This window comes from Gasterosteus aculeatus, chromosome 12, assembly GCF_964276395.1.
Source record: "Gasterosteus aculeatus chromosome 12, fGasAcu3.hap1.1, whole genome shotgun sequence".
Classification (NCBI taxonomy): domain Eukaryota; kingdom Metazoa; phylum Chordata; class Actinopteri; order Perciformes; family Gasterosteidae; genus Gasterosteus; species Gasterosteus aculeatus.
The window spans coordinates 2,862,185-2,877,930 of record NC_135700.1 but is presented as its reverse complement, the minus strand read 5'-3'; the positions used below and the strand labels follow the sequence as shown (position 1 = coordinate 2,877,930).

At 44.6% G+C, this 15,746-nt stretch overlaps 1 protein-coding gene across 2 annotated transcripts in view; it reads right to left on the bottom strand.

Annotated features, from left to right (window-relative positions):
• dpy19l3 (dpy-19 like C-mannosyltransferase 3) overlaps nucleotides 1-7,878 on the bottom strand; it is a 39,422-nt gene extending 31,544 nt beyond the window's left edge. Inside the window, exons 1-3 of one of the 2 annotated variants that reach the window (XM_078085231.1) lie at nucleotides 7,702-7,878; nucleotides 7,087-7,213; nucleotides 6,599-6,726 (exon numbers count right to left, since the gene is read on the bottom strand). In XM_078085231.1, coding sequence (XP_077941357.1) covers nucleotides 6,599-6,726; nucleotides 7,087-7,204 — 246 coding nt within the window. In that variant the 5' untranslated portion in view covers nucleotides 7,205-7,213; nucleotides 7,702-7,878. Of the gene's footprint in view, nucleotides 1-661; nucleotides 1,648-6,598; nucleotides 6,727-7,086; nucleotides 7,214-7,701 lie in introns of those variants that run through there. The other variant, XM_040164143.2, reaches the window with a different exon arrangement.
• Nucleotides 7,879-15,746: the final 7,868 nt, after the last annotated feature.

Here is a 15,746-nt window from a genome sequence, read left to right as displayed (position 1 = left end):
TTACGGTGTAGTTATATTTAGTATTATGCTGTAACACCCACACAGATGCAGGTGGAAATGATAAAGCTTGGCCAGCACTGTGAACACTGTGAAAACAATGTTAACGCGAAAAATGAAAAAAACAGCCTCCACATGGAGGACCAGTACGGACGTCCTGGGCTGACATCTTGCTGACTCCGTGACCTATTAGGACAGTGAAGTATGTTAAACTCGACACATTACCGGCACTGCAGCGCCTATATTCTCAGGCTCTATGAATCAGCGTCTGACATCGGCGTCATAAAAATCCTCAGGTCGTTTGGCGGAAATGGAAAATCCAGTACAAAAAGCAACTATCTATAAATAGTAATAACATGCAGACATTGTAATGTGTCGGAAAATTATAATAACAGTTAAAAATAAATGCGTTAACCCGTATTCAAATAACCGTTGGCATCCGGCGCTCCACGACGAAAAAAACCACATTGTTCCTCTTCGACGTCAGCTTTATTCGCCACGTGTGCTTATGCATACATGGAATCTGACTCCGATTACAGGAGCGCTCCATTACGAACACTTTACACAGAGAGAGGGAGAGCGAGCAGACGCTGCAGCTGAGGGGCGTGACCCTTTCAACTCGTCCCATCAAAGCTCCGGACCGACGCGGCCTCAGAACTCCTACCGTGAGCTGAGAGAACCACAGCAGATTCTCGTGTATGGCGTTGACGCACCAGGCCTGAGCCAGCGCCAGCAGCCCGGCTAACGACAGCCCGACCGCTGTGGAAACACTCCGTCGCCATGGCCACCGGCGTACCGCGGACGAAGGACCACGGCGAGCCGCCGCGGGCCGTCCAATCGGAAGCGCCTCCCCTGAGGCCTCCTCGGCACGGGTCCGCGTCGCGTTGCCGCTCCGTCTCCCTTCGTCTGCGGCGGCTGGAGGAGGGCCCGCGTGAGGTTGCAGCTTGCTCAGCTTAACTCTCCTACGAGGCTCCATTGGCTGAGACGGCGGAGATCATCAACGCGCTCTCGGGTCCTTTGATGTGCTGAATCCAGGTAGATAAACAGCACGCTCCCGGGCTGAGCTATAGAACCGATCCAAACGCATTACAGCAGGAAGTGGAAATGCGGTGCGTTTCTCTTTTCTTGAAGTCGGTCCAAATAAATTAACTTTTTAATCGCTTCGAGTTCCTTGCCAAAAGGAGATATGCAGAAAAGCTTCCTCTGGGGGACCGAGCGGCCAGTTTCCTTCCCAATCCGCTATTAAGAGTTTGCTCTCAGGCAAAACAAGCCTTGGCTTTCCACCAGGAGCTCTGATGAGACGGCTAATCCTCAGTTTAAACGAAGGTCAAAGAAGAACGGGCCCAGTCAACACGTTACTCATTTCCACGGCAGCTAGTTCACTTCTCAGCAGCCGGCGATCCTCCTCTTTCCCTCCCAACGGCTCGAAGCGCTCGAAGAGTGCGAGTGAGCTTCCGCCCAGTGCGCTGTACTCCGTAAACAAGAAGCAACGCGAGCCCCCCCCCCCTCTTCATCTCCAGCAAACACCTGGAAACAAAAAGCAGCGAGCCGCGGTCCGAGTGCAGCAGTCAGAGGGAGGGAGGGGGGGAAAAAAAGAGAGAGCCACTACGGGTGACCTCTTGTCTGTCTATAAAAAACACACAGGCACACAGGGAGAGAATAGGATGGGGGGGGTGTAAAGGGGCGGAGAACGCCACGCGGAAAAATACGGAGGGAACATTCGCCAAGAGATTTTTGTGGAACTGGAACCGGCATCGGGCGTCTGATATGGACGCATAACGACATGACGTGATAATGACCATTGTTTGTGCGTGTGTGTGTGTGTGTGTGTGTGTGTGTGTGTGTGTGTGTGTATGAGAACATGAGAACAAACCCTTCCAGACCGGAGGGTGAACGCCGCTAGCGAGATGATTAAAACCAGTCCCTGGTTGTGTTGGGCAGCGGCTCGCTGCGCAGACCAGCATTCTGATAGCATCAGTCACTCCGGTCCGACGGCAACAACAGCCAAGAGCAGAAAACAGCAAGCGAGACACACAAATGACTTTACAGCATGTTCCAAGGCCCTTTCCAACCTACTTGACCTGGACACAGCGTGTGTGTGTGTGTGTGTGTGTGCGTGTGTGTGCGTGTGTGTGTGTGTGAGTCAGGGAGACAGACAGTGGCTCTCTAAGGGCAGGAAATCAAATACATAATATCAACTATACTTGAGGTAGAATTCCAGCCTTGGTCGTGTACAACAACATACCAAACTGAAGAAGAATCTTATCACCACAATGCCTGTAATAAAGTAAATATATACACATGTTTCTACTAAATATCTTCTAAATATTTCAATTTGTTTTATACATACGAAAAGGCTTAGCAGATTGAACAGTCTGGAGTGAACAGTCTAAGACAGAGACACTGATAGAATTACCAGAAGGGAAACACGTGTGTGCAATGTGCGATGATGTCAGCCAGGAACACACTTATGTGAGAACAGTTGGGGGAAATGTTCACCTTGCCTGTGAAGTCACTTGTATTTTTTCATGAAAGAAAGCATCTGTCCTCTTCTCTTCCACACACACACACACACACACACAAACACCGTGTGTGTGTGTGTGCGTGTGTGTGTGTGTGTGTGTGTGCGTGTGTGTTTTGATCCGATCCTCTCCTCTGTCCTGTAGAAACAGCCTCCAGAGAGTCCGTCCCCACTATAGGAATGTGGCTTGTTATGCTGCTGTATTAATTTGGTTTAAGTTGCAGATACTAATCAGTGTTCGCCCCGATCCACATTCAGAGGCGGTGGTGCCGCTGCTAAGCTTTCACGCCACCATTGACACGCCTGCTGAGTGGAGCGGCTTAACCTCTGCAAAGAAACACTGAGCAGAGAGAAGGAGGGGCAGTGGAGACATTTAAATCTCTGGCTCTGTGTGTGTGTGTGTGTGTGTGTGTGTAGTCAGAGGAGGAGCTGGGCCCTCACAGAGAGCATAGGAGGTGTTTGCTGAAGCAATATAACTGCAGTTACAACGTTTATTTGATTACCAAGAAAGACCAACTTATCTAATTCATTAAATCATTTCTTAACATTTTTTGGTGTTGTTCACATGATTTCATTTTTTTGGGGGGCTAACATCCTTCCTTCAAAAACCTCAATAGAATCAGAATTGATTTTTTTTTATAAATTCTATAAAAGAAACATGAAACTAAAGCAGGACCCACCATCTGACCTACATTCCTTTTCTAAGGACGACCACTGCACAGCCAAAGTAGGTAGAAAGGTAGGACTCTGAGCCTGCTGAGAATCTCCACCCCAGTCTGAAGCACGGCGATGCTTTGTAATGCGTCAGGCCCTGATGTTCTGTTGCCGCACAGCATTTACCGGGCTCACAATCAAACCGCTGCAGCTCATGGAAAAACAACCGAGCCGAGACATCACGTGTTAACGAGCTGTTTGTAACGGAGGATGAGGGGACGTATAAGACTGGCGCTTGTGTTGGAGCAAAGTCTTCCTCTTGTGATAAGCGTGTGGAACTTTTTCAGCCTATGAACTTCACTGTGTGGGAGTCATTTTCCATCTAAAAATACCCACATCTATGACGTGCTCGATGAATACGGCACATGGGTGTCAGTCCTCAGAGGATCTCCATAAAAAAGACCTCTATCCGTCTGGGCATTTCTGCCGTTTCTGAACTGCCACATCGAAAGACATTAAAAGGTTCAGTGTGGCTTCAACATTCGCAGATCTTCTTCCTCGCATGGCACAAACTCAAATATTTGGTATCACACAATCGACGACACTTACAGCAAGTAGGTTTTTAACCATGTAGCAACACTTTAATGAGAAGTAAAACTATGCGAAAGTGCCTTCAACTTGCATTCTCTTTGGTGACCAGTAGGGGGCTGGATTTATTCCCTCAGTAAACACTGTAAACATGAGCTTATGGTCTCTAGTTGCTTCTTCAGTACAGCGTGATGATCATTTGGTAAATCATGGATCTTTCCGACTCCATAAAGTGGAGTAGGCTATAGGGCGGGGCTCCTGTGATTGACAGGTCTCTACTGCTCACAGAGCCAAATACTCAAAGCTTCAACTCTGTGACGACAACAACGTACACTCAGTGGTTCTTACTACACACACAGACTACAAGGAAAACCTATGATACGCTCCAGATAACAGTGCAGCCGTTCTTATTCAAACAGCTCACAACTTCCATGAGGGGAACACGAGAGCGTGAGAGAGAGGGTGGAGGTGTCATCTTATTTAAATATTCTCTTCAATAGAAGCAGATGCTCTTTGGTCATTTTAAGAACCATCCTTGATGGTTGAGCTCACTCAGCTCGTCTGGGACGGGTCTCCTTTCTGTTCCCGGAGTCCGAACCAAACATGAAGAAGCAGCGTTCTGTTATTCAGCTCCACATATCTGGAACTAACTCCCAGAAAGCTGCAGGTCTGCTGAAACTCAGCCGATTTAAATGATTTATGGATGAAGACTTTTCTGTTTGCTGCTGCCTTTAATTAAACCAGATTCATTGATGCTTTTACGGCTTATACCATTAACTGCTGTGCAACTTTTATTCTTGTTTGTTGTTTTAATGTGTTTTTACTTAATTCTTTTGAAATGTCCTCTTCTTTAGCCTGACATTGTAATGGTTTTAAGTGAAGCATTTTGAATTTCCTTTTTGTTCAAATGTGCCATACAAATATATTTCCAGTGAGCACATCATAATTTCAACGTAAACATACACATAAAAGCGTATTTTGCTCCATTGCTGTACAAAAGGGAAAGTCACAAAACTCTCCTTCAGATATCAAACAACAATTCAGCCAGTCTAGGGGCCAATATTACGCTAAGTCTCAGTTATCCAAAGAAACGTCACTGCGGACCAAGTCATCCGCTCTCTACATTCGTTAGCTTTCTTTCCAGTTTTCTCCAATTGTTCCCTGTAAACTCCCATTACTTGAAACCGTCTTTTGAGGAATGTAAATCCCAAAACAACAGGTTGTTCCATCCAGTCACTATGTACAGTACATGCAAAAAAAAACCATCAGTGGCGTGAAGCTAGAGCAGATTATAGCACATGAATGCAACAGAGCATGACACTAATCTGGGATTTTTCTGGATAGACCCGCTCACTGTCATGTCAGCGTAATCGCATTCTTGGGCTGCGTCTGATCGCCGCACACGCCGTGGGAACCGCTGTTCCATGGTCATTCGCCGCTACCGCCTTGTGACTAATAGCTGACGGAACATTAACCCCCCCCCATTGGGATGAAGACCCTCCAATGAGGTTTTTGACCCCCTCTGGTTTTGATGAGGCGTTCAGGTGAGTGAACTGAGGCCTCTTAGAGCCCTTTGAGAAGAACAGTGAACCAGGGCTCTAATAGACCAGCAGCGTTAGCGTTAGTTTTCGTTTGCCCTCCACCCGTACATCGGCACGGCTCACACTGAGGCCCCTTATTAAAAATGCATCGCCTGGTGATGTGATATGCCTGCCATATTTCTTTTTGACAGTTTTTGTTCCATGACACTGATTACAAATTCATGTTGGAGGACACAGCGATAACTCAGAGGAACGTGGAACAGCCGATTACGGCCATTACTGCAATCACAAGCTCCCTCAAGGACATAGGAGTTGTCGCCGCAGACGTGGGAGTGGTCACATGGAGGCGTCCTCGCGGATAGCCGTCCTCTGAATGTCCATCACCCAAAGCAGGGACACGTTCCAAAAAACCCCCCAACGTTTCTCCAAACTGAACGTGTCCAAAAAAGTCCAGTCGCTCTACAGCAAGCCTGTGGTGTGAAGTGGGGGGGTGGTGGTGGGGGAGGCCGACGGCGTCATCGCTACACAATGCTCAGCCACCGCAAAGCTCGACAACACGTAACAAAGTTAGTAAGTCAACAGTCAAATTCTTCTTGCTTGATTGATCACGTTGTGGGGGACCACTGATTGATTATTGTCTCCATGAATACGTGTAATTCTACATCTGTTTTATTTAAACCTTATCTGTAATTTATTAGATTACTTTAATTTATTTAATTTGTAGTCAAAGTGACTTTTCGTCAGTTTATTTGCGTATGTGAAAAGTGAATAATAGGACCCAAACTCCTGGACTTAATCGATTGATGTGTGACATTATTACATTTCTTAACACAATCTGAGCGGTGCACGAGTCAGAGAAGTTATTTCACATGTCATTTTCAAAAAAAGAGAAATGTGGACAGCCAAACATGAACCTTTTAACCAAGAATGGATACACTGATATACTGATTCGGCCCACGGGCAGCTCACAGCCAGCGTGTCTCATGTGTTTAAGAGAATGGGGCCATTATTAAAAGCAGTAATGTGAAGACAAAGCACATCTCTGAGCAAACACATGCACACATCTGGAATGATCAGAATCAAAATACATGAAATCACCGCCCAATAGTTAATGTTAGCAAAAGATGATAATAGATATAACCACAGATGAAGTGCATCAACACAGATGTATATTATTAGAAGATGAGAATGTCTCCATCACAATCAATGCATTTGATTTTTCCAGAGCTTTCAGTAAGTGATTCTGTTGTAATTGGAATGAGGGAGGAACGTAAGGAGAGCGGGGGGGGGCCTTCACCTTGATGTTGGAGAACCACAGGTCGTTCTCGTGCAGCGTGGCCATGTAGATGCAGCACAGCAGGCCGAGACCCACGGACACGGACCAACCGACCGACGTCCACAATATGGCCCCCCAGGACCAATCCCCTGCAGGGACATGAGCGCGTCAGCTAGTCAAACCGACCGTTGTTTAAAACGAAGGACGGCTGGATTATCTCGGAATGGAATACAAAATAAACATCATACTGTTTTGAAGAAGGCATAAAACTAGATATTGAGTGAAGTAGAGTCATTTTCTTAAAGACCAATAAAATCAGACTTCTTTTCAGGAGCAGTCGGTCAGCGGAGAGAATGCTGGTTATATTTAATGTATTTTGTTTTGGGGGGGGGGGGGTAAACTGCAGAGGGTTAAGCCCGATGTACTAAGGATGCAGCCCAAGCCAACACGTGACTGCTGGATGCGGTTTAATCAAAAGCCCCACAGACCTCCAGTGGGGGCTCACTCACCGTGCAGGATCTGGTGCGGGTGGTGGTCGCTGCAACAGTTGGACTGCAGGGACTGGGGCTCTGCGCTGGGGGGGGGCTCCTTGCCCTTGCTGCCTTTCCTCTGACGCACGACCGTCATGTCGAAACACTGCGCAGCCCGATGGGACCGGGGGGGAGAAGTGAGGGGGGGGGTCTGATTATACACACAGATAAAACACACCATCCAGATGCCCTGTGACGACACAGGCACGTGACCTCGCCACACAAACAGCGCGTGTCCAATGTGAAGCCAGAGATCAGACAGCGAGCCGCTGTGGGTGTGAAGCCCGCTCGTTCGGCCCGATGGACGGCGCGGACGGGCCTGCTTCACGGCGCGGTGCCGGACCCGGGACACCGGCGCGCTCCGCTCATTTTACGGTGTTCCCGCCGGACGCCGCAGCAGCAGTACTGACAGTACTCATTTCTTTATGACAATACGTCAAGCTTAAACTCATACAGCTTCATTCAAATGAATGCGCAGCATTGTTTTTGCATTCACGCGCGAGCGACTGTTATGGACGCCGGCTTTTTCCTTTTTGTCTTGACAGCAACAAAGAAGAATACGATTTGCGCCAACGGTACATTTATAAGCCTCACCCTCCTCTAGAGCAGCGGCGGGTCTCCTCCACCTCCTCCACTCTCTCTTTCTCCCCCTCGCTCGCTCTCTGTCTGCCTCGCTCTTTCAATTTCTTCTTTCTAACCCTCTTTTTTCCCCCCCGTTAGAATTCATCAGTCGGCTTCGTACCCGCATTGGGACGCTACCGGAATACTAGAGAGACCGCCTTCAAAATAAAAGCGTGAGACTCTCGCTGATACTGATAAGAGAGGCGAAGTGTCCGGATTTGTTGACGTCTTTGCTGCTTGCAATTACATGCAATTCTGGAGAATGCTTGCAGTAAGACAAATAAACAAACAAACAAACAAGTGTTACATCCATCCATAATTTCAGTAGAAAAGTCATAATCAATAGCAAGTAACCCACAACCCACGAATGTGATTACGGATTTAATTGTACAAAACATAACAATATTTTATCATTCCTTTGACACAATTGTTACATGTAATATTGGATAAATCAAATGGGATTGGTATCAGAATCACAATTAGTTTTGTTCCAAATGACCTCAGATAATTGCTTTACTGGATAAATTGCTCAAAAGGGCTTTTTAAATCTCAACATTTTAAATACAAATATATTGGGGTCCAAGGGAAGCTGGGTCAAAAGCATCTGACTGCAGTCTCTGCAGTTTTGAATAAATGGAATAGAAGAGATAAATAAATGTTGGTGGAAAACACAAGAGCATTGGCCAAAGAGAGAAAGTTGTGTGCTGAACTTTGAGGGATCAAAGTTCACAAACCGCAGCAGAGTGACACAAGGCTGACTGGCCCACACCGGTATTACGGGCCAGCCACCCTTGTTTATGATTCTCTTTCATTTGTGTGTGAGTCGTGCTTTTGGGTTCCAGCGTGCGTGGGTACCAGTAACCATGTCTGTACTACATGGAGCTGTCTCACATTGGCAGAGCAGGGGTTTTGGAGCAGTAAATCAAAAAAGACATTGCAACAGTAAGTAAGTTAATGACGGCTGGTCCTTAAACATCTGCGCCCCCACGTGAGCTCCTCTTTGACCCACTTCGGGTCGCCTACCAGTCTGGCATTGGGGTGGATGACGCCCTCGTGCTACACAGATGATTGAAGCACTGTGAATCATGTTTTTTTTTGTACCTAATAAAATCGCATGAATGTCTGATTAAATGATATTCATCCCATTGTACAAAATTCAAATAATTCGAAAGTGTCTTGCACACTTTTGTTCGTGCGCACACTTTAAACAAAAAAGGTGCTTTTTAACAGCAGCATTTCCTTTACACAGTAGCAGTTAAACATTTTTGGTGAATCTCAATTAAATGAAAAAGACGAAAAAATGTATGTAATCTAACATAAAACCAGTTAATATGTTAACATTTATAAATGTTTTCTTTAATCAGGAAGCTGCAAAAACATTATCTATCTGTCAATAATCTGTCTATCCAATAATAATCAGAAGGAATGGTCAGAAGCTTTTGAAACAATAATAATAAAAAAATTAAGTAATTGTCAGAGTTAATTAATTAATGCGTTAACGCATTATTAACACGCTAACTTACCCACTGGAGTGGATCGCCACCTCACTGCATGGATCCTGGACTATAAGCAACCGTCTGCAGTTCCTACAGATACTCGTGGCCATTCCTCTTCTCCATATGTACTTTGAATTTCGACTACACCTGTCACACATTTGACCACATCCTAGTTTGTTTTCATCTCACCTGCATGTTTACTAATCCTTCTGCATTTCAGATCCTTACACATCGGGGCCCCGTTCCTCGTACGTGGCTAACTGAGTTAGCCGGATCATTTAAAGGATGAGATGACGTAGATCAGGCTTTTCGGTTCCCCGAAGCAGGTTTGGTAAATCATCATAGCAACACATTGAAAAACTGGATGTGTGTACATGTGACATCCTCTGTCCAGAAACCCTCACATCGGCACAGGAAAAACTACCCACAAAATGAAAAGCATTTGATGGGGAGAATAAAGGGAAGAAACAGAGGAGGATCCTCCCCGGGATGGACAGACTGGGATGGACACGCAGAATGAACAATGTGAAAGATGCACAATACATACTGTTAAAAAGTCCTGGTTTCTGTGATTGCTCATGTGTTTGATTTTTTTTTTGTGTGCCTTGGTTTTGATTTGGTCTGGTTTTCGCTTACATCGAGTTTTCTAAATCAAGGCTACTTTTCAACACTGTAGTAGTAATTTAACGTAAAACGCGCACGCGCGATAATCCTGGTGACTGACATCTGGTTCAAACTAACGAGACGGTTTGAGCGCCGATCCGCCTTCGAGGCATCGATAGCCCGATGTCAATCATCTCGGTAATTTGAGCTGGATAATCGGACGTTTGATCGACTCACTCACTATTTAGGCCTGTCACATTCTGTTGTTCCCTGCCAGATTGTCTTGTGTGTATGCCAAGTTTTGCAGCATTTCTGAATTAGCCTATATCCTTCTGTTCTGACCTTGTGTGTCTTTAGACCACGTATTCTCTGCCTTCCCCGCTTCAGATTTGTCTGCCTGTCTGATTGCCATCATGGTTCTGACCCTGCCTGCCTCTCTGGATTTGTTGCCTGAATTTTCAGTAAAATCCACCCGTCTCGCCCATTGTTGTCTGAGTCGTGCTTTTGGGTTCCTTCGTGCACCGGTACCAGTAACCGTGACAACAACTCTGCTAACTACGAGCACCAGGACATAGGACTGAAGAGCTGGTGGTAGACAAACACTCTCCTCCGGAATCAGTGAACATCCAGGGAATGGAATATGACATTGTTAAATCTTATACGTGGTGTTAACTTGGGTGTTCGCTTGAACTATAAACACTGGAGAAATCACTCTAACCAAGTTTACAAAAAGGTACAGAGTAAACTATCTGTGATCTGAGAGTTGGCTTGGAGTGCAGCACCACTGAAGACCTTCTTCAACTCTGTTGGCATCAGCCATCTTTTATGTTTTCTTGAAGCCTCTTCTGCTCAACACTCTTACACTCGCTCAAATTAGGGAACGGTAAAAGTATGCGATCAAAATTATTCAGACGACACACACATCTGTGACTTTATTGTCAAGGCACTAATACCTTCAAAAATGAAACAACTGGATGTGCCAGAAGTTCCTTCAATCAAACACAGTAGTAATTGTTTTGGGGGCCGAGGACGAACGATGGAAAGTCAGTACTCAGCTTCAAACCGTCCACACAAAGAAGCAGCAAAGTGTTTTCAAACTGATCCGTCCTCTGGAACGTTTCCTAAAAACGCAGGCGTAGTGTGGAGGCCCAAACCAGGTGGGGAGTCCAGGCTGGGGGTTGAAGCACTGCTGTTTTTCTTTGTTATATTTTGTTCCTGTTTTTGTCTTTCTTTATTTTGTTTTGTTCAGTTAGATTACCTTCTGTTTGTGGTTTTGCTGTATCAGAACTGAATTGTGATTTTCCCCCGAGAAGGTTATTTCGCACAAAACTATTTATTCAATCTGGGTTGTTGTTTCTGTTCAGGAGTGCTTGGGGCTGACAGCAGCGTGGCTACCCGGACATTTTTCATCTGTGTGTCTGACAGTATATTCTCTTATTTTACACTTTTTTTCTTCGTTGCATGCTTTTGGTTTTTGATTCATATTGTTTGGCGTGTTTGTGGAGCACTGGAGCCAGTGAGGGTCCTGTCCCAGAACGTGTTTCCCCCCACCCTTTGGCCCGATACAGCCCAGTTACCCATAGGACCGGATTTGTTTAGTAAACCCGACATCCCGACCCGCACTCTCCGCTCTGCATCTGCAAAACTGCTCGTCCCTCCCTCACTGAGAGCAAAACACTCGACTAGGTCTCGACTCTTTGCTGTCCTTGCTCCGAAATGGTGGAACGAGCTCTCTGAAGACACCAGGACCACAGAGAGCCTTCACATCTTCAGACTAAAGACACACCTCTTCAGACTCTACCTCGACTAAAAGACTAACAACTTGTAGCACTTAAATTGTACTTATAACGCCATCTATAGCAAACTGTAGATTGGCTTATTTGTGCAAATTGCACTTTCTTGTTTCTTGCTCTGAGTTTGTACCCTATGGTTGAACGCACTTATTGTAAGTCGCTTTGGATAAAAGCGTCAGCTAAATGACATGTAATGTAATGTAACTCTGCCATGGTGAGAGACCATTGTGTTATTCCAATGGCTCCGTTAACCCAATTTAAAGTATTTAATGCATGTGGAGGCATCAGACGTTCCAACATTTTTGCTTTGATGTGTTCGGGTTGACATATTTGTCAGTAGGATTCTTGGCTTCACCTACATACATTGGCATTACCCATAAGTGTCACATTTAGAAATGTCAATACTAATGTGCCATCCCAGAAAGTTCCCATTTCAACTATTGTACTCTCCACCAAAGAAGTTTGCAGATTTCCCCTTACTTACTTACTTGTACACATCCACAAAAAGCTCAACCCTCCCCAGACGAGCAGCCCTGAGACGGCAAACACGACGAGGGGGGAAACGCTCAGGTCATTCAGATGGAAAGGAGATTGTGTGTCTAGGAGGGCATGACATAAAAGACCTGGAGTTTATCAAAAGAGATTTAGGAAAACAAATTGTCTTGACTCCTGCTGGAAAGAAAGATTACTGGAGAAGAAAACCGATTGTTTAATGGCCATTCTCTCCGCCTCTGTCCAGTTAAAGTCTCCCATCATTTCCCCGTGGACACACTTGCACCCGGTCCAATTTGACCTTAGTTCTCTCCTCCCTTCTTTCATTTCTCCAAGACTCGTGATCCCGAGTGAGGGAGTGCCACTGATGGACGACGGCCCATTAAAGGCAACGCCCGGCTCTCCCGGTGTGCCCAAATGGTGCCCCATTAGCAAGCAAAGGATCAAGTCTCCTCTTCCTTTCTCCACTCACTGTAACGAAAAACAAGGTTCATGGAGGGAGGGGATCTTGGAATTAAGCATCAAGTTAAAAGTTTGTCCATTGATTCTAGAATATCTCAAACTACTCTGTTGCTCCGGTTCTTTCTCGGCCTAAGATGAATTTTCTTCTGCTTGTGCAGTCAGGTTTTTACGTCAAAGCAGCTGAGGATTTCGTTTTTGTATTTAATATTAAATTATTTGGAAAAGCAAAAATATAAAGGCCTGTGTTTGATTTGAATAAGAAAACGATGTATGGATTTCTAAATTTGTTCCTAACATTCCTAGGAAACTGTTTTTCCCTCTCTGATCCTCTTGTATTACTTTCCATTAGGCCATTGAATCAGCACTTTGTTGTTGTTTGCACTGTCGGTGATTCTAGAATCATTGACACTGTTTCAAAGCTACTTCAGTAAAGACAAGAACAAGTACACAAGACAGACCGGCTGGGATGCAATACATAAATCAAAGCTTGAGAAAAAACTCTAACTAGTACTTCTGCTCATCATTTGCTCCCATGTGTCTGCCTTGCTTCGATCCAACAAGAAGTGCACCCACAGTAGTAAGTCATTTTACAATAATGTGGGTTATTGGGTAAAATGATGTGTAAAAACTGCATTGGTTATCATACTAAAATAATTCCTCTCACTCCTTCCTGAGGGGATTGTTCTACATTTCAAAGATGCTTAACTAGAGACTACAAAATGCATTCTTCATGAACTGCTTCAGAGACAATATACTTAGAAGTATAGTTGGAACTATAGGTTATTCCTACTGCCGCGGACCTCATTCTCCCAGCATCCTCATGAGGACCTTCACAGCCGACCCGGGCTGGCTCCTCCATCAACCGCATAGAACCAAGGGTCCCTGTGACCGGACAGTCTGGCCTACGGGGGGACGCCCTGCTTGCATCACCAGCTGTCCTTCTCGACTAGACACCTGCTGCGCATGACAGTAAAAGCCTTAAGCCGAAAAACGTATAAAATGCAGATGGAAAAGGTATTCTCCTTCTGTGTTTCTAAAAACTCAAATACCAACTAATTTAACTCAAATGTAACCTTGCAAACAGCTTGCCTTTGATAACTATATTTGTACATACAGGTTTTATTTTCTTACATTGATAGTGAAATATTTTGTCTGCGGATTCTAAACCTTTAGAGATATTCTATCATCTCACGAACACAACCAAAGACAAAAAGGAGTCATGTACTTCTCAGTCTTTATTAGAAAAAATACAATGGCAAAGTGGTGACATAATACTGCCTATGATGTTCTAAAAATAAATAAACATAAAGCAAGCGTCACACTGCTGTCTCAAACAATTCCATGTTGAACCTCAGTACAAAATTAAATATGAGCAAAAGTAATCAGGACGGACATTTTCTTCCCCCTTTGGTTCAGATGCTCATTCTCTGACCGGAATGAGATGAGAACACAGCAGAAATCTAGTTTTTGTCTCAGTTGTTTTATTCTTTTACAAGGTCATTAAAAAATATAAGTTCTTTAAAAAAAAGGTCAGTTCCAAGGTTCTGCAGTAATGAGCTACAATATGTACAAACTGACATTAGGAAACTATTTGAGCTCATTAATAGGTTAAAATAGCTAGCAATTAGAAAAATAAAGAGCTGGTTCATAACGTTGGTTTATTGTTGTTTCTGTATCCCAAACTCTGAATGTCACCATTATATGGAAAAAAGTGGGATGACACAATAAATAAATACACTTCAATACTACTGGCTGTGCCCAAATATGACTTTGGATCAATGTCTTAATATATGCGACTGAAGCTTTTGGCAAAATAGTTCTAGTTTCAAAACCCAAATGTATCCAAAAGGCACAATAAATGATTTGCCTACAAATAAACCTAATGTGGCACAAAACGAGTTCTTATTTGTGGTGTAAATAAGACGAACTGAAGGAAACAATCTGAAAATGCCGCCTGTGTTTGCGACACCAAAAGGAACTTACATTCACATTTCCAATGTCCAACAAGGTTTTTTTCTTTGTATTCACCATTTCTGAGAATGATTGTGTTTCACTATCCCAAACTATCCCAAAAGCTCAGTTGTAATCACAACTCATCAGACACACGCTGCGCTGCTTGGTTTGTATTATTCCCAATCAACACATGTGTTGTACAATCAGAGTCCAATGAAATTATTACGACTTAGAGGCTATATTTTTTTTCTGATAAAAATGTGCCCTCCAAATTAATCCTTGTGAACAACTCATGAAAACACCAAATAACAAGAAAAAATATGTATATTATATATCATACAGTGGCACCGGAAAGACTCCTGAAGTGTAGTAATTCAGTAAAGCACATATTTAGGGCTCGTTACAGCGACCTCTAAGACCTACATTGTCAAACTTAAAATGTCTTCGTTTAAAAATAATTGAAAGTGTCATTTATGACACAACGACGTCTTCTGTTGTGTTTAGGGGGCTGGAGAGGCTGAGATACACCAATTTGATCAGTTTGATCCACCGTAGCGATCACGTTGTTGTTTTCGCTGCAGACAGGGTTTGTGGTTTATGGATAATCCATTTGATCCTAATGATACCGCAGTCTGGTCACACTGGTGAGCGACTGACATGTGATCGACTACCAACTAATGTGGCATGATTCAACATTACGGGGACAGGGTGCATGTTTTAAGCGGCGTTGTGTGGGGTTCTTATCCATGGTCAGTGTGTCACTACCGTAGTGGTCAACATGACCGCAGGAACACCTACACAATGTGACAGCGGGAGCTTTTTAAAAGTAGTTTTCTACACGTCGCCGGCAGAAAGGTTCACCTCACAGAACATGAGCCTTGCTGATGGGTCTCTGCCTCGGTCAGCTTGTTCTTCATATCCCACTTCTGAAAAAAGCTTTGGGGCGAGCGTGGCGCACAGAGTAGAGGGGGTGTGCCGGAAACCACAGGGTTGGAGGTTCGAACCCTGGCTGCTCCCATGTCGAAGTGTCCCTGAGCAAGACACCCAACCGCTAACCGCTCCCCTGGCGCCTTTACGGCAGCACACTGCTCCTCCCCCACTGTGTGGGACGGGATAAATTAACGATTTCCTGTATATAATAATACTTGGCAATAAAAACGGTTTCTTCTTATTGTGTGACTTTGGTGTTTTAAACCTCAGACTTCAGCACGGTGGGGTT